This window comes from Pan troglodytes, chromosome 4, assembly GCF_028858775.2.
Source record: "Pan troglodytes isolate AG18354 chromosome 4, NHGRI_mPanTro3-v2.0_pri, whole genome shotgun sequence".
In the NCBI taxonomy this organism is placed as follows: domain Eukaryota; kingdom Metazoa; phylum Chordata; class Mammalia; order Primates; family Hominidae; genus Pan; species Pan troglodytes.
Window position 1 is genome coordinate 14,462,526 of NC_072402.2, and position 26,569 is coordinate 14,489,094.

A 26,569-nucleotide genomic window follows, 5' to 3' on the forward strand; every position below is an offset into this window, starting at 1 on the left:
AATTTCTAATATGAGCACTTTTTTAAATGAAGCATTTTCATTTCTCTTTCGACAATTTATATTAGTGTTATTAAATGCGAACGTCAATGGTACTACTTTAAACATTTTTCAGAAGGACACTGTTGCCCAAAGGGTAAACCCAGGAAGCCCAAATATCTCCTCCTCCTCCTGCTTCTTTCTCTCTGCAATTGTATTCACTCTGCCTTTGCCTGCTCACTCAGGAGTGAGGAAATCAAATGAGAAGAAAGCTGATGTCACCTCTTCCCACCGAATTTATATTCTGAGAACATTGGGTTCAATTTACAAAGTCCATAAGTGAGGGACTATTCAGACTGAACTGCTAGCCCTTAATGAGTTTGTTTAAACAACTGAACACCAATGTCCATCTACACAGAATAATTTATTAGTTCAATGTAGACTTCATTTTTGCTATATACAATTTTCTCTCCCAAATAACCCATTTTCTCTGTGACTTTATAGAGAAATCAATTCTTTAAAAATAGGCTGTACTTAAATGAGAGCAACACTGGTAAAATATTCAGTGAAAATAGTTATGGTAAAATCACTTTATTCAATACTATCAACTTTCCTTAACAGCTTTTTCCATCTATTTTATTCTAAAATATCACAGGGATACAGACATATTTTTTAGAAAATATTATTTCCTAAAAGGGAGCATTTTAAATACTGTAATCAATAATTCCATTATTTCAACTTTCACAAATATCATACTGATTTATGACTTCTTAGTCTTGGCTAAGATATTATACAGCAAATACAGTTGTTCTACTAATTCTGTATAGCCTCCAAGGATTCTATCTAGAAGTATATATCAAAAATAATCCTTGTAATTTATCTTCTACCTTTCTTTGCTCTTAATGTTTTCCTCCAAAGCGTAGAAAATATCCCATCAGTCCAGTCATTTGTGGCAACGTCCAGCCGACCAAACATCTGTGGGGCAGTAATCGCTTTGGGATTCATCCTCATTTCCCGATGTGGTTTTCCACAATCTATACCAAGTAAATCCAAATTTTAGACATCTCAGATGGGAAGTGAACCATCATTAAGCAACATTGCACTAATGTGTGGTATACTGTCAGCAGGTGCTCAAAATATGAAAACTGCAGAACTACATTGAAAATATGTCTTACTGCATTCTAAGTTACCATAATTAGCTTCATTATACTTTATTGACTAAAGCACTTTTTTATCTTCTTTAGAGAAAATTGCATATTGTTTAGGGGTGAAAAAAGATACCATGCTGGAATTTATGAAGGTACTAATATAATCTGGAAGCTCTCTAAATTTCATGGCTCAAAAAAAATCTTTGGTTTAAGCTACACTAGATTAAATCTTCTGCCTGAAATATCACCTAGAAGATGCCTCATTCACTGCATTATCAGCTTTGATTTGTGATATGTTTTCTTGCTCACCTTGAAAATGATAAGCTAAATGAATTTTGCATGAATCAAGGACTTTCTTTTGTGACCAAGAAATGTACTCAAGAAACGTATTCAAATCTTTCACACCCTAAGCCGACTCTTCAATGGGCTGGGATTCTGTGCATAAGGGACTGTGGTTAATGAGCAGAAGAGTGAACAATAAGGTTTAAAGTATAAAATTATAAAAATGGGCAGGGCGCGGTGGCTCACGCCTGTAATCCCAGCACTTTGGGGGGCCAAGGCGGGCAGATCATGAGGTCAGGAGTTCGAGATCAGCCTGGCCAACACGGTGAAACCCCGTCTCTGCTGAAAATACAAAAATTAGCCGGGCATGGTGGAAGTGCCAAAGCACTTCCTTGCGTATATCATGTTCTCTCCAGTCCCTCCTACTGACACAGACTCTTTTTTCTGCTAAAAACATTTTTTATCAATCTGGGACTCAGCCCTCAAGCCTCGGATGAAGTAGCACCTGGTCTGTATGCCTTTCTATAATTCCTTAGAGGATTTTCTCATCACCTTGGCCTCTACTCATGGGATACTTGTCCAAACCTTCCTTATGGCAATTCCCTGTTGAGTTATAATTATCTCTGTCTATGTCTATGTCCTGCTTCTAATACAGAACCTGACAGATCTTCAAAGTATGCAATATTAAAGACACTTGATGAGATATATGCTGAATCAGGGGACAAATAATATGCATCAGCCCTCCACGTCGTCAGCAGAAGTTAAATTATCTTCTCAACCTTTTGGATTATTAACATTCTCAGTGAGAAACAATGGTTCTTTAAGTAAGATTAATGTTTCCTCTACTACTAAAATCAAAACCAAGTTCATAAACAGCAAACAGTCTAATGATTAATTCTTCTTTGCAAGGAACTTCTCCAGAATCAGTGATGCCATACAGATTACATCATTTAGATATACCATACATAATGTATCTATGTTGTTTAATATTTAGTATTCATTTTGTTCGAGTCATCGTACCGTGTGCATTTAAAGTTTATTGTTAACAGAAGGCAGCTTCATCACTGCAACAAAAATATTATTGAGAAAAATTTGAGAGGAAGAACACAATCATTTAAGAAACATAAAAATCCCAAAACAGAATCTTAACAGCATACATGAAAAACCACGTGATAAGTCCTGCAGGTTGGAGTGGTCCATTTTGGTAGAGGTAGATGTTAGCTGAGAACACACTTTATCTCAGTCTGAGGACTGCCTGGTAGAGTCCTGATAGACAGAATTCACTTCCTCCAATAACTGAGGAAACAAAGACCAAATCCAACACCTGCAGGGTCCCACAGTAAATACTGGCAATCCTCAGCAACCACCAACAACGTACCGGTGTTGCATCAGTAGCAGTGCACTGAGGTTCCGGGAACTGCCTGAAAGCCCACCCAGGTACCTCTTTGCTGGATGGGCTTTCAGTCAGCTCCTAGAACCTCAATGCACTGCTATATATTTTGCATTCCAACCGCCAAGGTTCTGTGACATTTTGGAATGTCTACAGGATGCCAATATTTTTAGAAAGAGAGTCATCCATGTCTGATCAGAACCAGAGAATACAAGAATAATCATGAATGTGGTAATGTCCATTATCCTTAGATGACTTTAGATGTAAGGCTTAGGGACATCTGGAAATGAAATGCATTTATTTAACTTCACCAAAATAAATCTGATTCCAAATGGGAAGGTAATTTATGATTGGGATTGGGATGACTTCGGCATATAGAACATAAGAGTTGGGTGTGGAATTATTTTCTATTTATTGGGAGACAGTGTGTTGTATTTTGTTTTTACTGGGAAATGGCATGGTATGTTGGGAAAACTGGGCTTTATTAAGCGCGCCCTGACCTTAACTCTGAGTCCCATCACTTACCATCTTTGTGACCTTGGGCATTTTTGAATTTGAGCCTTGATTTTTATACAAAATGGGGATAATAATAACCACCTCTCAAGATCATTGTGAAAATCAAATTACATAACATATGTAAAACATACAGTGCAGTGCATAAAGTCACCTAAAAATGTTTTTCTTTTCTCTCTGGTTCATTAATATAATATGTTATCTCTAAAATGTTCCCAATAATTAATAAAGCAGTATTTCCTCCTATAAAAATATATTATTGTATCTGCCTGTGTATCCCTCTTGGGCATTCAAATGGGTCACCACTATTTAAATGGGCCACCCCAGGCATTGACCTTGGCTGCCCTGTACCTGTCATGGCTCTCATCAAGGTGTGTATGCAGGTGGTCTTCCCAGCCCCACTGGGCCCCAGAGTCATCATCCCATGTCGCACCCTCTGCGTTTCAAATAGCTGGATGACCTTCAGTTTCCAAGGAGGATGGTTGATTAAACCAGCTTCTTCAACCTGAAAACATAAAAGAATCCCCACATTCAAACACAACAATGACGGCCGGACACGGTGGCTCACGCCTGTAATCCCAACAATTTGGGAGGCCGAGGCGGGCAGATTACAAGGTCAGGAGTTCAAGACCAGCCAGGCCAACATGGTGAAACCCCGTCTCTACTAAAAAAATATAAAAATTAGCCAGGCACAGTGGTGGGCACCTGTAGTCCCAGCTACTTGGGAGGCTGAGGCAGGAGAATTGCTTGAACCTGGGAGGCAGAGGTTGCAGTAAGCCGAGATCGCACCACTGCACTCCAGCCTGGGCAACAGAGCAAGACTCCATCTCAAAAAAAAAAAAAAAAAAAAAGAAACACGTCAATGACAATCTCAATTTACCATTGTGCCACAAAAAAATACACAGACATAGGGAGGAAGGAGGAGGATTTACTGTTTAATGAGTACAGAGTTTCAATTTGGGATGATAAAAAAGGTTCTGAAGATGGATGGTGGTGATAACAGTTGCTCAACAATGTAAGTGTGCTTAATTCTTCTTAAAAATGATTAAAATGTAAATTTTATGTTGTATTTTTACCATAATAAAAAATATATTGCATGAAAAATACATATTTACATAGACAAAAATCTAGCTGAATGTAATGAAGATGTTATCCCAAACTAATAAGAAATATCTGCATTTATCTTTGGGAACTGAAAACATTTATATAAATATTCTATTGAATGAACCTCTGAGGAGCAACTTAAAAATAAAGACTCAAACAGCAAAATGTATTTTAAATGTTTAATTTAAAAGGTGATACTTATAACTAGAAAAATGGATAGCATACTATGTTGATTGAAACTCCATATAAATTTCAAGCTGTCTTTATATGTCCACTGCAGAGTTTCCATCTATCAATGCATGTATGGAAGTTACTCTGTGCCAAATATTATTCTAAGATCAATCTTTATAATAACATGATGGAAATCTTTATAATAACATGATGGAAGGGATGCTATTAACATCTTCCTTTTACAGATAAGGAAATTGAAGCAGAGTGACTGAGCAATTTGCCCAAGATGATCAGCTTGTGAAACTATGGAATGCAGATTTAAGACCAAGAAGTTCAAATCCATGGTCTATGCACTTAATCGTCATGCTATGCTTGAACTCACAGTACGTAATGATTTCAATTTTACTTAAATAATTTTTTATAATAATCATGTATCACTTTATGCTATGATTTGCTCTTCAGATTTTTATATGCTACAAATTACTAACGTAAGTCATCATATCAATTACTTAATGCTTAGCTTTTTTATATTTTTATATTTTTTTTAGAGATAGAGTCTCATTTCTGTCTCCCCATGTTGGAGTGCAGTGGCGTGATCACAGCTCACTGCAGCCTCAAAGTCCCAGGCTCAGGTGATCCTCCTGCCTCAGCTGCGTGAGTAGTTGGGACTATAGACATGCACCACTGCACCAGGCTAATTTTTTAATTTATTTGTAGAGACAAGGTCTCGCTATGTTGCTCAGGCTAGCCTCAAGTAGCCTATCCCCCAACGTTGGCCTATCAAAGCACTGGGACTATTGGCATGAGTCACCACCCCTGGCCCAATACTTAGCTTTTAGGTAGTGTTAAAATTAGCCAAAAGATGAAGAAACCACTTGCAGACAAATTATCACTCTTACCTCATCAGAAAATTCAGACATTTATATACTAAATTTTTAAAGCAAAATATAAACTAAGTACTGATACATTTTGATTTCCTTTTTTTTTTCTTTTTCATTTGTTTGTTTGTTTTTGAGACAGAGTGTCCCTCTGGCACTCAGGCTGGAGTGCAGTGGTGCAATCACTGCTCACTGCAGCCTCAGCCTCCCAGGCTCAAGTGACCCTCCCACCTCAGCATCCAGAGTAGATGGGACTATAGGCACATGCCACCATGCCCAACTAATTTTTTGGATTTTTGGTAGAGACAGGGTTTCACCATGTTGCCTAGGCTGGTCTCAAACTCCTGGGCTCAAGCGATCCACTCACCTTGGCCTCCCAGAGTGCAGGGATTACAGGCATGAGCCACCACACCTGGCCACATTTGATTTTTATTACAAATATTTTCAAGGAATTGAAGTGCAATTTATAAATATGAGCTAATCATCACTTCTATAAAACATTTTTTTCCAAACTCTTCTTCATAGAAAAAGAAATTGAGGCATAAGGTTTACGTAATTAATTTTCATTCCTAGGAAGACTATAAAAAGTTAAAGCTGCACCAAGTACCATGGGAAGTCCAGAGACATCATGATATACATAGTGTGGTGGGTTCCCCCACCCTACCCACCGTATCCCACCCCCAGAGTCTGAGCAAGAAGCCACAAGTACTGAGGAAAGAGAAGCCACATGAGATCACTGCAAATAACACGCAGAGGCAGGCGACACAGCAAACACCAGGGCAGAAACAAGCTAAGCCAAGCTCCAGAGAGGCAGCCAGATGAGCCCCATCCACCCTCTGCTGACCAATCACATTTCATTTCTGCATCTGCTATGGAATGGTTTCCACCAATAACAGGGCTACTCGCACATGACTAGCTGGACATTTGGCTGTGCAATGGTAGGAGACCCAGGGCAAGGGGAGTTTGACTCGTGGTGTGCATTGGCCTCCCTTAAGACAGCAGTGTTAGCCTCACTGTTGTTATTTTTGCTGCTCAGAGTGCATAGGTTGGAGCCACAGCAGCCCCACTTTATTCCCATTAAATTCAGATGAAACAGACACCAGCCCTCGATGCCCTGTGAAGCATATTACCTGTCTACTAATTGCTGCTTCCAGTTCAGGGTAACCTGCCTTGTCCAGAAGAATATTTGGAAAGAGATCTTCAATCAAACTCAAAAACAAGGGTTCATCCTCATCAATCTAAAAAAGAAAATGGGAAATCAGACCAATTATTCTGGTATAAACATAGCAATATGCAGATAAACTGGAAATGCCCAACACAGTCCGGGTTATTGCAATGTAACCACTAACAAATAACATATCACCTTTATTGAAGTTAAGAAATATTTTCCTCATCTTTCCCATAAATTAAAAAAAATAAAATAAAGAGGAAAAGAACAGGGAGAAAGGAAAGAAATGGAAGGAAGACAATACTGTCTATGTGACAATCTTTCCATAAATTAGTCAGTTTTGGGGGATACCATATAGTCTACAATTTTTAATTTAAACTTAAAAGAATTTTTAAATTTGAAATTAATAGCAGGTTTGTGAATTGGAATTTGGTGTATACTTTTAATTTAAAATAAAAATCTATCATTTTGTCACCCTTTACATAGATCCACAGATAGTGGGCATTGATTATCAGTCTCTATTGTGAAATAATAGTGTGAAACTATCACACACTTGTAGAATTTACACATTATTTCCTACCAGGCTCTACCAGACTCCAAAGGTGAGATTTGAGTTCTAAAACACAAAAATGATTCAAGGTATTTGGCATCTTAACATGTGTATTTTTTTAAATCCACTGCAATTCTATTGGAATAGGCATATTTTGGAGTGGATAGGAATCATTACCCAAAAAAATGTCTGAAAAAGTATAATTTAAAGTGATGCTCTCCAGCACTTTATCTGACAATTAGGCATTTTAAATGAGCATTTTAAATAAATATTTTGAAGTCTCATGTATGGGCAGTTAGTTTAACTGATATCCAAGTAGATGGAACACTTCCATCTGTGAGTCTTACCAGTTTAGAAAGATTCATGTCCCGTAGTACACGCATGACAATCGTGGACTCTGTATCCATTGGATTGGCTCTTTTTGCTGCTCCCAAGGTCCGAAGAACTGACAGAATGTTACGCAGGCCAAAGTCATAATGAACCTAGAGAAGGTGAGATACATTGGGCTTATTTTCAACATTAAAATACTTGCAGAAGCCATATGAATCTGACAGAAATTATATTCACAATAATGAATAAATGCTGATTTTCCTTCAGAAAATGCACACACACAATGGGGTAAAATATTTCTATATAGATATACTTTTTGAGCAAATAGGGAATATCCCAAAGAGTCCTCCCATGTGCCATCATTAGCTTAAGCCCTTAGATCAGAACTAGCTGTTACAGCTTGGCAGGGAAAAAGGAATAAATTTCTTCTTGGAATACAGACATCCCTTTGAGCTTATTCTTAATCAATCATACATAAGGAAATTTGCTCATATCTCTACAGTTAAAATTCAGAACCAGAATTAAACTAGGACTGCACTCATGACTGTCATATACATAGAGATATATGTGCCTTTTTCGTGATAAGTAAGAAGACAGGAGAATCGGGGAGAAAAAAAGCACCTGCGCTTCAGGATTACCTGAAGGAGGAAGGATAAGGACAAATTAGAAAGCTAAGCCCCCAGCTTTGTCATTCCCTTACTAAATATTTACAAAAGCTCAATTATGTCAAATTTCAGCATATATAAAGTGAATAATCAAAATTTAATTGTCCAATTATTGTGAAAAACAGTAAGGTGGTTCCTCAAAAAATTAAAAACGGAACGATATGATCCAGCACTCCCAATTCTGGGTATATAGCCAAAAGAATTGAAAGAATGTTCCAGGCACAATGGCTTACACCCATAATCCCAGCATTTTGGAAGACCAAGTGGGGCAGATCACTTAAGGCCAGGAGTTCGAGACCAGCCTGGCCAACATGATGAAACCCCATCTCTACCAAAAAATTACAAAAATTAATCAAGTGTGGTGGTGTGCACCTGTGATCCCAGCTACTCAGGAGGCTGAGGCATGAGAATCACTTAAACCCAGGAAGCAGAGGTTGCAGTGAGCCGAGATAGCACTTGCACTCCAGCCTGGGCAACAGAGCAAGACTCTGTCTCGCAAAAAATAAATAAATAAATAAATAAATAATAAAAGCATGGTCTCAAAGAGATATCAGCATATCCATGTTCATAGCAGCACCATTCATGATAGCCAAGAGGTGGAAGCAACCCAAATGTCCATTGACAGACGAAAGGATAAACAAAATGTGGTATATACATATAACAGAATATTATTTAGCCATAAAAAGAAAGGACATCCTGTCACATGCTAAAACATGAATGAACCTTGAGGACATTACGCTAAGTAAAATATGGCAGTCACAAAAAATCAAATATTATATGATTTCATTTATATGAACTATTGGCAGTAGTCAAATTCATAGAAACAGAAAGTAGAATGATGGTTACCAGGAGCTAAGGGAAGAGAAAAAGAGAAGTTGTTGTTTAGTGGGCACAGAGTTTCAGTTTTTCAAGATGAAAAAGTTACAGAGATCTATTTCACAACATTGTGAATATACTCAACATTATTGAATTGTACACTAAAAATGGTTAAGACAGTAAATTTAATTTTATATGCTTTTACCACAATAAAAAAAATGTATAGGAAAAAACTACAGTTTTCTGCTAAGGTAATTGGGAGCAGTATGCCTCACTTAAGACTGGTCATTTGGAAGATGGAGCACATAAAAAATATTCAAATTGAGTTTCCACCTTCAGGGAATTTAAATTCTAATAAAGATAATAAAATAGAAATGTGAATAAACTTGTATAAAAGTAACAATGACTTAAAAGTGTTGGTGAGTAAAATTAATCATGGGAAACTTCCTATCAGAGTTGGATGCAGTTAAATCTGTGGGCATGAAGGGAAAGTCACAGAATGTTCACCAAGACATCAGTATGAGTCCAACTATTTTGCACACATTGATGTATTACATTTCACAATGATCTTGTGAACATGGGTGGTAGGAGTGAGGGAAGTAGTGAAGTGGTAGTGAAGATAAGAGCAGGAGCCAGTGATGTGGGAAGTTTTCTCCATTCAAGAAACAGCATGGAAAAAATATTTATTTGAAAGATAAGTGATATGGTTTGGCTGTGTCCCCACCCAAATCTCATCCTGAATTGTAGTCCCCATAATCCCCATGTGTCGTGGGAGGGACCAGGTGGAGGTAATTGAATCATGGGGGTCGCTGCCTCATGCTGTTCTCATAATAGTAAGTGAGTTCTCATAAGATCTGATGGTTTTATAAGGGGCTTTTCCCCCTCTTCACTCAGCACTTCTCCTTCCTAACACCACATGAAGAAGAATGTGTTGCTTCCCCTTCTGCCATAATTGTAAGCTTCCTGAGGCCTTCCCAGCCATGCTGAAGTGTGATTCAATTAAACCTCTTTCCTTTATAAATTACCCAGTCTCTGGTATGTCTTTATTAGCAACAGGAGAACAGACTAGTAAATTGGTGCCACATAGAGTGGGGTGCTACTATAAAGATACCTGAAAATGTGGAAGCAACTTTGGAACTGGGTAACAGGCAGAGGTTGGAACAGTTTGGATGGCTCAGAAGAAGACAGTAAAATGTGGGAAAGTTTGGAACTTCCTAGAGACTTAGAGGGCTCAGAAGACAAGAAGACATGAAAACGTTTGCAACTTCCCAGAGACTCGTTGAATGGCTTTAAGCAAAACACTGAGAGTTATATGGACAGTGATTTCCGGCTGAGGTGGTCTCAGATAAAGATGGGGAACTTGTTGGGAACTGGAGTGAAGGTCACTGTTGCTATACAAAGAGACTGGCAGCATTTTGCCCCTGTCCCAGACATCTGTGAAACTTTGAACTTGAGAGAAATAATTTAGGGTATCTGGTGGAAGAAATTTCTAAGTGGCAAAGCTTTCAAGAGGAAGCAGAGCATAAAAGTTTTGAAAATTTGTGCCCAATGATGCAATGGAAAGGAAAACCCCATTTTCTGAGGAGAAATTAAGCCAGCTGCATAAATTTGCATAAGTAATGAGGATTTGAATGTTAATCACCAAGACAATGGAGAAAATGTCTCCAGAGCATGTTAGAGACTTTCATGGCAGCCCATCCCCATCACAGGCCCAAAGGCCTAAGAGGAAAAATGGTTTCCTGGGCCAGGTCCAGGGTCCCCCTGCTGTGTGTAGGCATGGGACTTGGTGCCCTGCATCCCAGCCACTCCAGCTGAGGCTAAAAAGAGCCAGCATATAGCTCAGCCCATTGCTTCAAAGGGTGCAAGCCCCAAGCTCTGAGAGTTTCCACATGGTGCTGGGCCTGCAGGTGTGCAGAAGACAAGAATTGAGGTTTGGGAATTTCCACCTAGATTTCAGAGGATGTATGGAAACACCAAGATGTCCAGGCAGAAGTTACCTGCGTGGGTGGAGCCCTCATGGAGAACCTCTGCTAGAGCAGTGCAGAAGGGAAATGTGGGATTGGAGCCCCCACACAGAGTCCCCACTGAGACACTGCCTAATGGAGCTGTGAGAAAAGGACCACCATCCTTCAGATGCCAGAATGGTAGATCCACTGACAGCTTGTACTGTGCACCTAGAAAAGCCACAGATACTCAACATCAGGCCATGAAAGCAGCCAGGAGCGTGGCTGTACCCTGAAAAGCCACAGGGGTGGAGCTGCCCAAGGCTTTAGGAGCCCACCTCTTGCATCAGCAGGTCTGGATGTGAGACATGGAATCAAAGTAGATCATTTTGGAAATTTAAGGTTTAATTACTGCCTTATTGAATTTTGGACTTGCATGGGGCCTGTAGCCTCTTTGTTTTGGCCAATTTCTCCCATTTGGAACAGGTGTATTTACCCAATGCCTGTACCCCCATTGTATCTAGGGAGTAACTAACTTGCTTTTGATTTTACAGGCTCATAGGCAGAGGGGACTTGCCTTGTCTTAGATGAGACTTTGGACTTAGACTTTTGAGTTAATGCTGGAATTAGTTAAGACTTTGGGGGACTGTTGGAAGGGCACGACTGTATTATGAATTGTGAGGACATGAGATCTTGAAGGGGCCAGGGGCAAAATGATATGATTTAGCTGTGTTCCCATCCAAATCTCATCCCAAACTGTAGTTCCATAATCCCCACATGTCACTGGAGGATCCCAGTGGAAGGTAATTTAATCATAGGGGCGGTTACCCTCATGTTGCTCTCATGATAGTGCGTTCTCATGAGATCTGATGGTTTTATAAGGGGCTTTTCCCCCTCTTCACTCAGCACTTCTCCTTCCTGCCACCACATGAAAAGGACGTGTTTGCTTCCCCTTCCACCATGATTGTAAGTTTCCTGAGGCCTTCCCAGCCATGCTGAAGTGTGATTCAATTAAACCTCTTTCCTTTATAAATTACCCATCTCAGGTATGTCTTTATTAGCAGCATGAGAACAGACTAATACAATAAGAATGAGTGAGTGAGGGCTCCAATAAGCAGAAGAAACCAAGAATGTTGGAGACAAAATGTTAGGGTCAGACTAACCAGAAAGGCTCAATGGCCAGAGCCAGAAGAGTCTGTGTGTGTCTGAACACTCATAGGAAAAGAACTTTTTAGTAGGAATGTAATTAGGTTGAACCTGTGGGTATAAAAAGTAATAAAGATTCAAAGAAGTTTGAAATTAAAGCCTAAGTGATAAGATGGAACAAAGATTATATATGTTAGGAAGTGTTATTCATGTTATAGTCTCATGTTTATTGCACTGTGTCATTATTTAGCATATATTTCTAGTAATTTTTACTGATATGTACTAAAAAATTGTGGCATGATGCCCACCTCCTGGTGGTCATGTCCTTATATGATATCACCTTGAGACTAGGCAGGACCTGTGATTTGCTTCTTCTAACTAATAGAATACAGCAGAGACAACAGGTTGTATGTGATTATGTGTGTGTGATTATGTGGTCACATTAGATTAGACTGTAGGACTCGTTTGGCTGAAACCACTTTCCTTGCTGACTTTGAGAAAGTAAGTGGTCATGTTGGGGAAACCCATATAGCAAGGAACTATGCACAGCCTGTAGGAACTAAAGGTGGCCTCCAGAAAATAGCCAGCAAGAAATCGAAGCCCTCAGTCTTACACCCTCAACTAACAGAATTCTGCTAACAACCTGAGTGAGCTCAGAAGTAGATTGTCCCCATATGAGCATCAGACGAAACCACAGCCCCAGCCAATACTTTGATTGTAGCCTTGTTAGACACAAACCACAGGACTCATTTCAGCTAACTCCTGACCCACAGACACCATGTAGTAATAAATGTACATTGTTACAAGACACAAAGTTTGTGGTATGATTGTTAGATGACTGTTATGCAGCAATAGATAACTAATGCAGAAGTATATGTTTAATTCCATGACTTTTAACTATGAAACCTCATGATGCCTGAATCTGCTACCCTAAACAATCGAGGAAACTAGCAAGAAGGCTGCAACATATAAACAAGACAGTTAGTAAACCTTGGTCAAATACTCAAGTGAGCTTAGAATGAAGAAGAATAAATCATTGGGAGGTTCCTACAAATCATGAAAATACATAACACATATAACAATGAATCTATAAGTGGTATAAACAGCCAATGTTAATATCCATAAGTCTCTGGCTCTTAATCCAGTGCAGATAATATTCACTTCATTTCTATGCTGTAAATATTAATTTATTTAAATGTACTTCTTAAAAAAACTATGCATATAAAATTATTTTTGTAGTAATACACCTTTCTACTCAGTGTCAATAAAATCCTTTGTCAACAAGCCCAGTCTAGAATTTCTCAAAATGAGAACATTCTGCTGAATAGAAAAATGAAACATGCCTAAGTGCATAAGACCTCCAGGATGACACACCTGCTTAGAAAGCTGCTCCTCACACAGTTTGTAGAGCGTGAAAAACTTCCTGGCCAAAACAACATTGTCAATGAAGCCACAACTAGCCAACTTCACCCTTATGATAATCTGACGGTCAGGCACCATCATGGCCACTGAGCGGAAATTAATCTTCAAGTTTTCAGGGAGTTCCTGCCGTCCGGCATAGCCAGGATTCTAAACATAAAATAAAGCCCAAGGATGAATGATGCAATCAAGCACACATCAGCATCATATTAAAAGATTCATTATGTACACACAACAAATCTGGAATGACAACCAGGGAACTCATTTACATATCTCAATCTCGTTTTACCTGGACAGGCTAAGTCATGAGCTATTCATATGATCTTTGCTTAACACCAAAAGGTTTTCAAAAGGAGGTAAAGTTACAATCCCAATTTCCATTCAGGAAAACAGATGACATATGACCAGGGAGATGCATGAAAATTGTGATAAGAAGGCTGAAATTCAGTAGCTTTTCTAGCAGCTCCTTACCATGGTTAAGAAAAGCCCAAATTCAGGGTTCATAGTCACATTATCTCCATCAGTAAAGATAAAAGACTTTTTGTGCTCCTTTTTACATGTCAGAATAATGGAAATTTGCTGGGCTGCAACCGAGAGAACTGGTAGATCAATACGGTTAAATTCATCAAAACAACCCCAGGATCCAGACTGTGCCAGTCCTTCGAAAGGAAATTAAATGGAAAATCCAATTAGTATATAATTTTAGAAAACCAAGAAAAAGGATATTATGTAGCTGCTAAAATGAGCCAGATGTAAGTTCATTCAAAAGTAAAGTGCAACAAATAGATCTATGCATCAAGTGACCCAAAACAGCTCAGAATTTGGCACTTCACCTGTAAACACCCAAGATAAAGGAATATCAAAAAAAGTCAGGAGGAAGTAACATTTGGTCCACACAACCTGGCAAGATTGAAGATTTTCCAAAAAATTTTACAAAGTTGAAAAAGATTCTAAAATGTGGCCAATTGTTGAAAACAAATTTTAGCAAAATATTCCACCTTGGCTGCAATTTCTCACCAGATTAAAAAATATAACCCATACCCTTAAAAATCCGTCCAAGTCCTCGGAAATCCATCTGGTCTGAACAATTGAAAACCACGACGTATTTCCCGAGGCATCGTCCCATGTCTTTAGTGGTTTCTGTTTTGCCTGTGCCTGCAGGTCCGGCAGGGGCTCCCCCCATGCTCATTCCCAGAGCTTGAGCCAGCGTGATGTAACATCTGCATGGGTAGAAACATCACTAGAACCAGCCCTCAGTCACCTGGAAATACTTCTGAGACATCACAGAGGCATGAAACGCACACAAGATTAAAAAACAAAAGGCCATTGTCCCTACCTAACATTTCGAATACAACATCCTAAAACACACTTATCCTTATCAATGTTAACATATGTTGAGGAAAAGGAGGGGGTAGTCTATGATCAACTAAGTTTAAAAACTCCTTAAAAGGTTAAACAGGTTTCTTTACTGCTGAATTTTTCAGGCTTTCTTATCATAATATGCAGAGAGAATCTCCAGGTATAAAAATAATACATTGCATTTCCAAAATGTATTTGGCAACATTTTCGCAGAAATCTACCCCCATCTAAAATGTATATATTCTGTGAAACAGATCGGGATCCTTTCAGATAGATTAATCCCCTTTTGAATCTAAGAGTTGGCCATTTGATGTAGTTGGGATTTAAAACACACACTGCTAAATAATCACACCTTGAATCTATTTCTGTGAGTATCTACTAACCTTGCACATGCTTTCAATTGCATCTTACTATATGAGATTAACAAATAAAAGATTTGGTGAGAGAATACAAGAATGCCTGCAAAGGAAAATTTTTCACCTGATGACTTGCAGATGAATTACTTGTTTGCCAGCACCACCTGGTGTTACCAAAGGAGACAAATTATAAAGTGGTGCCATGTAGGGTTTTCTTATGGCCAAACTATAAAGCATTCATCCGGACTTGAAAAAGACTTCCAAGGAAATGAAGTGACTATCCAGCCTGAGCAGTGGAAATGAACACTGAGTGCACCAGCTGGGGGTGGTTCCAGGTTCTCAATGTTACTGGAAACGAGTGCTATAAAGGCAAGTAAATGACTCAGCCCTTAATGTATGCAGAGTCTGGATACAGAGGAAAAGATCTGGGCATGAAATCAGGAGAATGCCTGCTCTCACTTTTACTCTGCCTTTTAACCCAAGGTATTATTTCTCCTGTTGCATTTTTGCCATCCCTTCCAAAGCAGAGTCTGTAACAACAACAGACACCACAGTGTGCTCCACATGCATCATCTCGTTTCATCCCCAGAGAACCCTGGAAGGAAGCTACTGTTCCTTTCCCCCACTGTATAGAGATAAGGAAAAAGGCCACAGAAATTGAGTGACTTTTCTCAGGACTACGGCAGGACAGCTGAGACAAGCCAAGTCTTCTCACTTCCCAGCTCTGGGACAAGCCCACTCTATCCGGGAAAGAAAAATAACTAATGGGCACTAGGCTTGATACCTGGGCAATGAAATAAACTATACAACAAACCTCTATGACACAAGTTTACCTGTGTAACAAACCTGCACGTGTACCCCTGAACTTAAAAATTAAAAACTGAAAAAAAAGATTAAATAAAATACCAAACACAAAAAAGGGACTACATCTCCATCAACTCTGATCACTCGGCTGCTATGTTATGCAGACACTTGTTACAACTGAGACCACTGGGTTTATATTTAAACTGAACAAGTAGCAAGTTGCTTCAAACAGATCAATCCTATTTACATGAAAAGCAGGTGGGCATGCCTGGAGACTTCTCCCTGGCTCAGCTAGGTGGGGCTTCAGATCCACTGCTACACTGGTGCCCAAACTGCCTTTCGGTGACAAGCATGGATCTGTCACAGCATCTCCCTGTGTGTCTAGAGAATTCTACATGTGAGTGTATCTCCCTTCTTGCCTCCCTTCTCTGCTTTCCTTTCTAGTCTATCTATTGGCTACTTTCAAAACCGTTTCCATTCATGAACAGTGTTTGAACTTTATGTGTTTTAGTTGCTTGTGGTCAACTCCATTTTAGTTTTATAACCTTCAGTTAAACTGCTATAAACTCTCTGCGGTCAGGAGCTAGGTTTGGTTCACACTTGTACCCTCAACTACTTGCCTAACCCCTGGCACCTTGTACTATATGAACATTGGTTGAATAAATGGCTTGCGCTGATCCAGCCATTCATTCTTATCTGGTCCCTCCTGTCCCAACAGCTACAGGAATTAGAGATGCAGAATGTGACCCTGATGCCAAATGAAAAGCAACCAACCCCATGACCCCAGGGCTCATTAGCACTCGAACTAACCAAATCTATCACCAGCATTCATCATAACTATTCATAGCACTGTCAGTGCATTTTGTCACAGGTAAACCAGAAATGGTTTCAACTCCTATTGGTTTTAAACTGCTGAAAAGTTTCCTAAGAAACAATGGTACGTGCATCAGCAGAGTACATTTCTTCCTTGAGAACTTGGTTTAGTTACAGACTCTTTGATTATAGGGCATGTTTAAGGAGAAACCAAAGACAAGGTTGCTAAAGAATGTGTTATCCAAAAAAAAAAAGAATGTGTTATCATAGGCCAAGCACAGTGGTTCATGCCTGTAATCTCAGCACTTTGGGAGGCCGAGGCGGATGGATCACGAGGTCAGGAGTTCAAGACCAGCCTGGCCAACATGGCAAAATTCCATCTCTACTAAAAATACAAAAATTAGCTGGATGTGGCGGCACATGCCTATAATCCAAGCTACTCAGGAGGCTGAGGCAGGAGAACCGCTTTAACCTGGGAGGCAGAGGTTGCAGTGAGCCGAGATCACGCCACTGCACTCCAGCCTGGGCAACAGAGTGAGTGAGACTCCTTCCCAAAAAAAAAAAAAAAAAAAAGTGTTATCAGCAATTTTGACAAGCAACAGTGATAGCAAGAATAATAATAATAATAACAAACATTTGCTGTGTCACGCCCTGTGCTGGGTACTTACGTTGCCTCTAGTCCACACAATGATTCCCAAACAAGGGAATGAGGGAGGTTAGGTGTCTTGTCCAACACTACACAGCTGCTAGGGGCAGAGCTGAGCAGTCAGCACTCAGGCAAAACTCACAGAAGCTGTGGGAATGTCAGAGAAAGGTACAAGTCCTGTGTACATTTCTTATCAAGCAGATAAGATGCCTCCATCAGCCCTCAATTTCCTCTGCCTTCTGCTTAAGTGACAGCAGTAGTCAGGACAATTCTAGTCTTCATTAAAAATACTACGAGTTTTGGAGACAAGTGCTGTATGTTATCATATTATAATAGCTATTTTATCATCTGAAATGTCTGCAACTCTGTCCACATGGCATTGAGCTTCCCAGAATCCAGGGAGCTGCCACAGCTGTTAAATTCACAGGTCAGTCAGTGAAGGGCTGACAACATGTCAGTGCCTCCAGCATTTGACTTTTTAAAAGTACTAATTTCAATGAGGAGTTTTCTCTTGCAAAAGGGAAGCAAATCTTGCAGTGGAATCTCAGTTACTATCGAAAATTAATAACTCACTTCCCACATAATCAAGTTGGTTAAAGAAAAATAAACAAATGGGCATTTAGGGTAAACAGACAAACTTCAGAATCCCTTTACTTACATACTTAAAAATACTTATTTTGCTTTTAAAGTTCTCAGTTTTTTAATATAAAAAAATACAAGACAATGAACACAGTGGAAGAATCAAATTGCAGAAAAGACTGTAAACTATGATACCTATATGTGAAACTGAAAAAGGATTTTAATATCTAAGCATCCACAGTTTTCAGAGGGATAGAAAATAAACTGTTGATCATTTTTAAAAATAGAAAAGTTTTCCCTCCCACACATGCTACTTCATGTTCTTCTGTACCATGTAAATTTTTCACCATTAAGATGCAATTTTGGAAATAATCATTTCTTTCATTTATTCAAGAACTATTTATTTAGCATCTGTTATGTGACAGAACAATTCTAGCAAACAAATCACATGAAGCCCATGCACCAAGGATAAGAGGGTTATGAGATTTGGAGATTGCGGGAGGTTGGGAGACCCTCTGAGGTGACTCTCTAGCAGGGGACTAAAGGAAGAAGGAAGCAAGCTATGCCACTATTGAAGGAAGAGGGTGCCAGGCCAAGTGTATAACGAGGGCAAGGGCCCTGTGGCAGGGCTGCGCCACAGCTGTGCAAGGAGCAGGTGGCCTGAGCTGAATGAGGATAGAGAAACAGAGAAGTAGCAGAGGCCAGATTGTACCAGGCCTCACAGGCCCACGTGAGGACGTTGGCTTTTACTTTGCATGAGAAGGAACCATGGGAGAAGTTTTGGGGCAAAGGATCTGACTTACATTCTGGTGTCTGAACTGAGAACAGACTGTACGGGGACAACAACAGAGGCAGGGAAGCCAGTTAAAACATTGTCAGAAGGATGCAGGTCAGGATAAGAGTAGTAATGATTCCTGTAATCCCAGCACTTTGGGAGGCTGAGGAGGGCAGATCACCTGAGGTCAAGAGTTCAAGAACACCCTGGCCAACATGGTGAAACCCCGTATCTACTAAAAATACAAAAATTATCCAGGCATGGTGGCACGCACCTGTAGTCCCAGCTACTCAGGAGGCTGAGGCAGGAGAATCACTTGAACCTGGGAGGTTGCGGTGAGCGGAGATCGCACCACTGTGACCCAGCCTGGGCGACAGAGTGAGACTTCTTCTCAAAAAAAAAAAAATAATAATAGTAGTAATGATATAGAAATAACTGTAGGCAGATAGAGAGGGTAAAAGGAGTCCTCGGTAAGGTTTGTTTCTTTTAATGAAAGTGGCTCCCGAAACATTTCTTTTCTAACAGAAAAGCGTCTTAAAGAGCCAGGCCGGCAAGCTTTGATATGCAAATGCTGGTGATTAGAAACTGGGTCCATCCAACAGGGCAATTCCCACCCTCTTCTCCTTGTCACCACGTGCGCCAAGCATCATGGCTGCCTCCAGATAACTCCATGTGTGCAGGACATCATTGCAATCTGCATTTACATATTAAAAGGCTGGGGTTGGAGGGCCAGTTTTTTCGAGGGCTACATGAATGACACACCTGGTCAAACCAAAACCCTAAGCCCTATGCAAATCAGACAACGCCTCCTCCAGCCTCCTAATATAACCACTGTTTTCCCCTATTTACGTGGTTTTTCTCTCTCTGCTCAGAGCACCCCTCCCTCTGTCTCTGTACTGGGGAGCTTTTTCCTTCTTTCTTGCCTATTTAACTTTCCACCCCATGAAACGACTCCACGTGTGTCCGTATCGTTTATCTAATCAGCACAAGGCAAAGGACCCTGCTGTTCCTCCAGTCATCGGAGCCATACCAGTAAGGCAAAGGGGTGAAAATGGTCACATTCTAGAAGGAACCTGAAAGCACTGCTGACCAAATTGAAGGTAGATTATTGGATAATGAGGTGAGAGAGAAGGAAGGGCTTCAGGGTTACTCCAGGGAGTGTTGGATTGCCCATTTGGAGGTGATGTATTCACAGGCTTCAGGGGTTCGGACATGGATATCTTTTGGGGGCCATTATACTTACTATCACACTTCCCCCCATCATTCTGATAAAATGGAATGGCCACTTGCTCAAATGAAGACAACAACAGGAGCGCACTTTTGTGAGGCTGATCAAACACGCTAAAGTTAAATATACTGTAAGCAACCAACAGACACGTCACATAGGCAAATAGGTATGTGTGTCTGGAGTTCGGGAGAGAAGCCCTGGTTTAAGGCAGAGTTTGGGGTTTTTGAAGCCATGTGAGATCACCTAAAGAATGAGTAGAGGTGGAGAAGAGATGAGCCTGGCAGTTCTATGTTTAAAGGTCAGAAAGATGAAGAGGAACGAGTAGAAACAGGTACAAAAGGACAACCAGACCACTGGGAGGAACCAGGTGAGTGTGGTGTCCTGGAAGCCATGTGATGAAAGTGTATCAAAAAGGAGAGAGTGATCAACTGCTCCCATGCAGCTGATTGCTCAAGAAAGACGAGATCCAGGAAAAAACACTAGATTTAGCAAGAGGTCTGGGTGACTTTCAGGAGAGCTGTTTTATCAGAGTGATGCAGAAAGTATGACAAAACAATGGTCCCCCAAAAATACGTTCTAATCTCTGCAACCTGCAATCTGTAAACATCTTACCTTCCACAGCTAATGGGACTTTGCAGATGTCATTAATGTTAAGGACCTTGAGAAGAGGGAATTATGTTGGATAATAAAGTGGACTCAACCTAATCTCATGAGTCCTTAAAAGCAGAAGAGATAGGTAGAAGAGTGGGTCAGAGACACGAGACAGAAGAAGGAGGGGAGATTCAACGCATGAAAGGCACCTGACCCACCACTGCTGGCTTTGAAGATGAGGGAAGGAGTCAGGACCAAGGAACGTGGTAGCCTTCAGAGGCTGGAACAGCCCTGAGCTGACCTAAGACAATGGGGACCTGGGTCCTTCAACCAGGAGGAAAGGAATTCTGCCAACAACTTGGAAGAGAGGGAAACAGAACTCAGTCTCTAGGAAGAAACACAGCCCTGCGGACACCTGATTACAATCCCGTGAGACCCACATCAGACTTCTGATGGACAGAACTACAAAAAGAACACATTTGTGTGGTTCAAGCTTCTAAATTTATGGCAATTTGTTATGGCAGCAATACAAAGTTAGCAGAGAGCCTGAATGAAGTGAGTTGAAGAAAAACAAGGTGGAGAGAAACTGTGCTTTTGAGGGGTTTTGAAGGGAGCATGGAGTGGGAAGGAAACCAGGACAATCACGGTAGGGTTCGCTGGGTAGAAGCAATCTCAGCATGTTTGTGTGTTGATGAAAAGGATTCAGTAGAAAGTGAAAATGGATGTTGCTTCCAGAGAGGAAATCCTGGGGTCAGTGGGGGTGTTGGCTTTGGACAGCGAACCTGGAGAGAAAGCAGCTGCATGAGAACAGGCACCCAGGTTAACGCACATGGTGGTGGAGATGAATGCGTCTAATCTTCTCAAATAAAAACATGAAATAAGGCCTTCGGTGGAGACAGAGGAAGACAAGGAAGTGCTGGAGACTTGAAAGGCAGAAGACATAAAATAACCACATAAGCATTTTATGAGAAATTCCTATTTGGGAACTCCACTTTTTTTTTTTTTTTTTTGAGACGGAGTTTTGCTCTGTCACCCAGGCTGGAGTGCAGTGGCGTGATCTTGCCTCGCTGCAACCTCCGCCTCGGGTTCAAGCGATTCTCCTGCCTCAGCCTCCCGAGTAGCCAGGACTATGGCCACATGCCACCATGCCTGGCTAATTTTTTGTATTTTTAGTAGACACAAGGTTTCACCGTGTTAGCCAGGATGGTCCCCATCTCCTGACCTTGTGTTCCACCCACCTCGGCCTCCCAAAGTGCTGGGATTACAAGCGTGAGCGAGCCACCATGCCCGGTCCATTTTTTTAATGAACATTATTTCTAATGGGCAAATCATCATTGTATATTAATATGGGGCACAATGTAATGTTATGTTATATGAATACAATATGGAATGATTAACGCAAGCCATTTGACAATAATGAGCATTCAGTGCATCCCTGAAGCGAAAATATAAAATGTAGTTGATATTACAAAGTTCAAATTAGACTAAGCAAATCACAGAATATTAGCCCTGCAAGCACCCTTAGAGACAACATAGCTCAGGGTCCCCAGCCCCCAGGCCACAGACCAGTATTGGAGCTGAATGAGGACAGAGTATTGGTCCATGGTCTGTTAGGAACCGGGCCACACAGCAGGAGATGGGCGGCGGGCAAGTGAGAGAAGCTTCATCTGTATTTATAGCCACTCCCATGGCTCACATAACTGCCTGAGCTCTGCCTCCTGTCATATCAGCGGCAGTATTCTCATAGGAGCACAACCTTTATTATGAACTGCACGTGAACCCTATCGTGAGCTGTGCATGTGAGGGATCTAGGTTGCCCACTCCTTACAAGAATCTAATGCCTGATGATCTGTCACTGTCTCCCATCACCCCCAGATGGGACTGTCTAGTTGCAGAAAAACACACTCAGGGCTCTCACTGATTCTAAATTATAGTGAATTGTATAATTATCTCATTATCCATTACAATGTAATAATAGAAATAAAGTGCACAATAAATGGAATGAGCTTGAATCAACCCGAAACCATCACCCACCCCCTGGTCTGTAGAAAAATTGTCTTCCACGAGACCAGTCCCTGGTGCCAGAAAGGCTGGGGACCACTGGCTTAGCTCATCTTACAAATGAGGAGACTGAATCTAGGGAGGTTGCAGTGGCAGGTGTCACTAACACAACTTGTAAATAGCAGGCCAAGGGAAGAGTTAACACTCTGGAGGCCTTTCCAGTGCCCTCTCCCAACTTTTACCTGCATTGATACTCAATTTCTTTCCTGCTTAAAAAAAAAAAAAGAAAATCTTAATTGTCTCCTAGTAAGAACAGATACTCAAGCAGCCCCTGCAAGGCCCACTGTGATTTGCACCTGACAACACACAGCAATTAATTCCCTTTCTTGCCCATTCTGTGTCCACACAGTGTTTACACATTTAAACTCTGCCTCTATAAGACTGAAGGCAAAGGAAGCAAGGTCTGTGTCAGTCACAAACCTAAATCCCATGTGAAAAGAAAGCTGATAATAAAGCTAAAAATACTAAATTTCAAAGGTTTTAGTATAAAGAGCCTATAAACCCTAAGAGACTTTAAGCAAAAATCCCCTGAGCAACTCGAGAGAATAAAAATGGTGGGGGTTGGGGAGAAGGGTTCCATCACCTGTCTGTAAGTGGAGTTATTACAAGCCTGTCAGTGCAGCCTAAAAATTCATTCTGGTATATGAACGCCACATCTGTGATGTGAATCATCATCTTGTCAGAATCTTCGTTAAAGTAAAATCTGCACTGTTTCAGCCACTCAAAGTCCATGGGACTCTTGATATGCATATGACACTGAAATTCAAAAGGTATATTTTAGAGCTCTGATGAGAATCACTCATTAAATATACACGTTATTAGCATTCATGTAGATCATAAAGTGAAATAAATGAAACTCACAGACAACCGAACTATTTCAGAGGTGTCAACTATATCACCAGCCAAGCCATTCATATATTGATCAGTAAAAAAGAAACTAGAAGATATAGGAATAAGAAAACTCAAGTGAAACCCCTAATTATGCCTCTCCAATTTAAGTGCCTTTACGTATTTTAATAATAAGATATTAATTTCTTAAATTTCACCCTGACATGCCTAATGCTATAGTCCTCACCATGAAATATAATCTATGAAAAGCATGTTTTGACACACAAAGACAGCAATAAACAATCTCATTAGGAAAAAGACATCTCTTAAGACTATAACAAAGTACGCTGTTGGGGTTTTTTAATCCAGTAATTATTTTTCCCAAGAATTACATTGGGCCAAAATTTCTAACATCTAAATGACAGGCCATTGCCTGGCAATGCTTTTGTCCAGATTTTTTAACCAAAATTTTAAGTCACTTTCATCATTTTCTTTGACAAATAAGAAATCTAAAATTAGCCTGAGCCCTTTATTCCTCGGAAAGGTAAGTAGTGTGCTTAACTATTAAGACAGGAGATTAGCACACAATAGCTCTGATGTGCTGCCTTTACTTCCATTATATCAGGACCAATCTTTCATAATCTTTTTTACATAATGGGATGAGACAAATCCAGAAAATTATTATGAAAATAAGAGCTTTTAGCCTCTAATTTATTTTATAGTAGAGGACAAATTTCACTTCTTTTTATTTCCCATTTTCTATAGCTACACAACTCTCTTTTCCCACCTTGTTCTCTATTTAAAAGCAAAAATGTGTGACACCTGAATGTCAGAAGCTCTATTAGGAAAGGCCATTTGCAATCAATGACATAAAATTTAGCAAAACTTGTTAAGAATGTGATTTTTCAAAAGGCTTAAGGGAAGTCCTAAACAGCTCTACTAAGCAATATTACTAATAATTTTCATAGCAAGAAACTGGTGATCTTCAATTAATAGGTAAAAAGCAAAAAAGATGTATGAAGGCTTTTCAGATGCTACATGACAATTTTAACATTAAAAATCATCACGTTAAAACATTTTTGAATAAAGTCTAATTGCCTCAATAACATCTTAGTATAGATCATCAGAATATGACTTACGTTCAGTTAAGACTGAAAAGAAAGCTGATAACAAGCTCTGATTACAAACATGATTCTTTGCCAGAATTTAATTTTTTCCTTGAATTCAATCAAACTAGTTCTACTGGGTAAATGCAGATAGTGTCTAGAATTTGTTTTTCTCTACATGCCACAGCATTTATAAAGAATTTACCAGGTCATCAAAGATATCCCTTTGGTGCACATGAATAGTAATCAGAGTCTCGTATTTCACTCGTTCCATGGAACTCAGATCCCTCGTGGTGACGTCTATCAGTGTATTGAGTAGCTCCAGGAAAGCCTGATTAGTTTTCTGCATGATTTTTTTATCAAACTTGGCATTTCTAAGGGCTTCTTCTGAATCCCGTGTCCATATCATCTGAATTCCTAATAATCCAACCTTATGGAAATAAAAAAGGCTTCATGAATTTGTATGGCATATTTATGTATTTAAATAGAAATACAACGTGATCAACAGCTGTGATTGTTACACAAGTGTAAAGCCATGATTACATCAACTTTGATACCTTTTTTCATAACCTATGGAAATTCTATTTCTTATCATTTTAAGTCATTTATGTTGAAGTCACGTTTCTCCCTAGATTTTAAGTTGCTTGCAGGCAAAGAATGTCTGAAACTTGCTTTACCCAAACGAGCATAATGTTGAGACAGGGTAGATGCTCACCAAATTTTTATTAATCACAGTAACTAAGAAAACATTGTTTCCTGTATTTTAATGCTGAATCTATTTTTCTTTTTTTAGTAAAGTGTTCAATCAGTACATTTTCATGATTTTTGTACATTGTTACATCAAAAGATTGATTAGGGAAAAAACCGTTTTAAATTAAAGACAATACATCAAATATATCTATAACCCAAATACACATTTAAGTCTATAGATATATGACCATATAATCTGTAGTTAAAATCTGAAAGGTTAAGTATATTTAATGGGTCCTTATGAAAATCTTAATACTGGTCTAGAGTTAAATTATAGCCATTTTTGAAGCTTACAATAGGTAATGTCTGAGATTTAAAATGACTATTTTACAAAACATACTTTCAAATTTCAATACACTGACCTGAGCAGGGAAGGATGAAAGAAATTCAGTTAGTTGGAAACCTGTTTCTTGAATATTTGCCGCTGCCTGGCGAATCACAAGATGCAATGAGGACTGAGATTCTTCCAAAAGAGAATTAAGCCAAACTTCCACATTGCCCTCTGCCATGACAGGTTTATCCAATTCAATCGTCTCACCCTCTTGAGAGGAAACTGACAGAATTCGATCATAGATCTATGTTAGAAACCAAAAAAAAAAAAAAAAAAAAGCTATAGTCATATAAAAAGTAAAAACTAATTATTGACTTGTCCTTCCCAAAGAAAGTAAAGCTACAGATTATAAAATACTGTAAAAGCCAAATATAAACTACTTCAAAACAATAAAAAAAAAGCCATGAAATCTAAAAGGCAATACAAAATCAATTCCAGGCCGGGCACAGTGGCTCACACCTGTAATCCCAGCACTTTGGGAGGCCGCTCTAGGTGGATCACCTGAGGTCTGGAGTTCAAGACCAGCCCGGGCAATATGGTGAAACCCTGTCTCTACTAAAAATACAAAAATTAGCTGGGCACGGTGGTGGGTGCCTGTAATCCCAGCTAATTGAGAGGCTGAGGCATGAGAATCACTTGAAACCAGGAGGCGGAGGTTGCAGTGAGCCGAGATCGTGCCATTGCACTCCAAGCTGGGCAACAAGAGCGAGACTCCGTCTCAAAAAAAGAAAGAAACAAACAGAGCGAGAAAGAAAGAAAAGAAAAGAAAAGAAAAGAAAGAAAGAAAGAAAGAAAAGAAAAGAAAGAAAGAAAGAAAAAGAAAGAAAGAAATCAATTCCAAAT

At 39.7% G+C, this 26,569-nt stretch overlaps 1 protein-coding gene across 3 annotated transcripts in view; it reads right to left on the bottom strand.

Moving 5' to 3' along the window:
• Positions 1–26,569, bottom strand: part of DNAH5 (dynein axonemal heavy chain 5) — a 327,271-nt gene that overhangs the window by 126,521 nt on the left and 174,181 nt on the right. For all 3 annotated transcript variants that reach the window (XM_016952957.4, XM_016952956.4, XM_054684178.2), the window contains exons 33-42: positions 25,758–25,970; positions 24,851–25,075; positions 23,295–23,467; positions 14,541–14,719; positions 13,971–14,158; positions 13,455–13,649; positions 7,528–7,662; positions 6,593–6,700; positions 3,661–3,814; positions 864–1,010 (exon numbers count right to left, since the gene is read on the bottom strand). In XM_016952957.4, the coding sequence (XP_016808446.4) occupies positions 864–1,010; positions 3,661–3,814; positions 6,593–6,700; positions 7,528–7,662; positions 13,455–13,649; positions 13,971–14,158; positions 14,541–14,719; positions 23,295–23,467; positions 24,851–25,075; positions 25,758–25,970 (1,717 nt within the window). The remainder of the gene's footprint in view (positions 1–863; positions 1,011–3,660; positions 3,815–6,592; positions 6,701–7,527; positions 7,663–13,454; positions 13,650–13,970; positions 14,159–14,540; positions 14,720–23,294; positions 23,468–24,850; positions 25,076–25,757; positions 25,971–26,569) is intronic.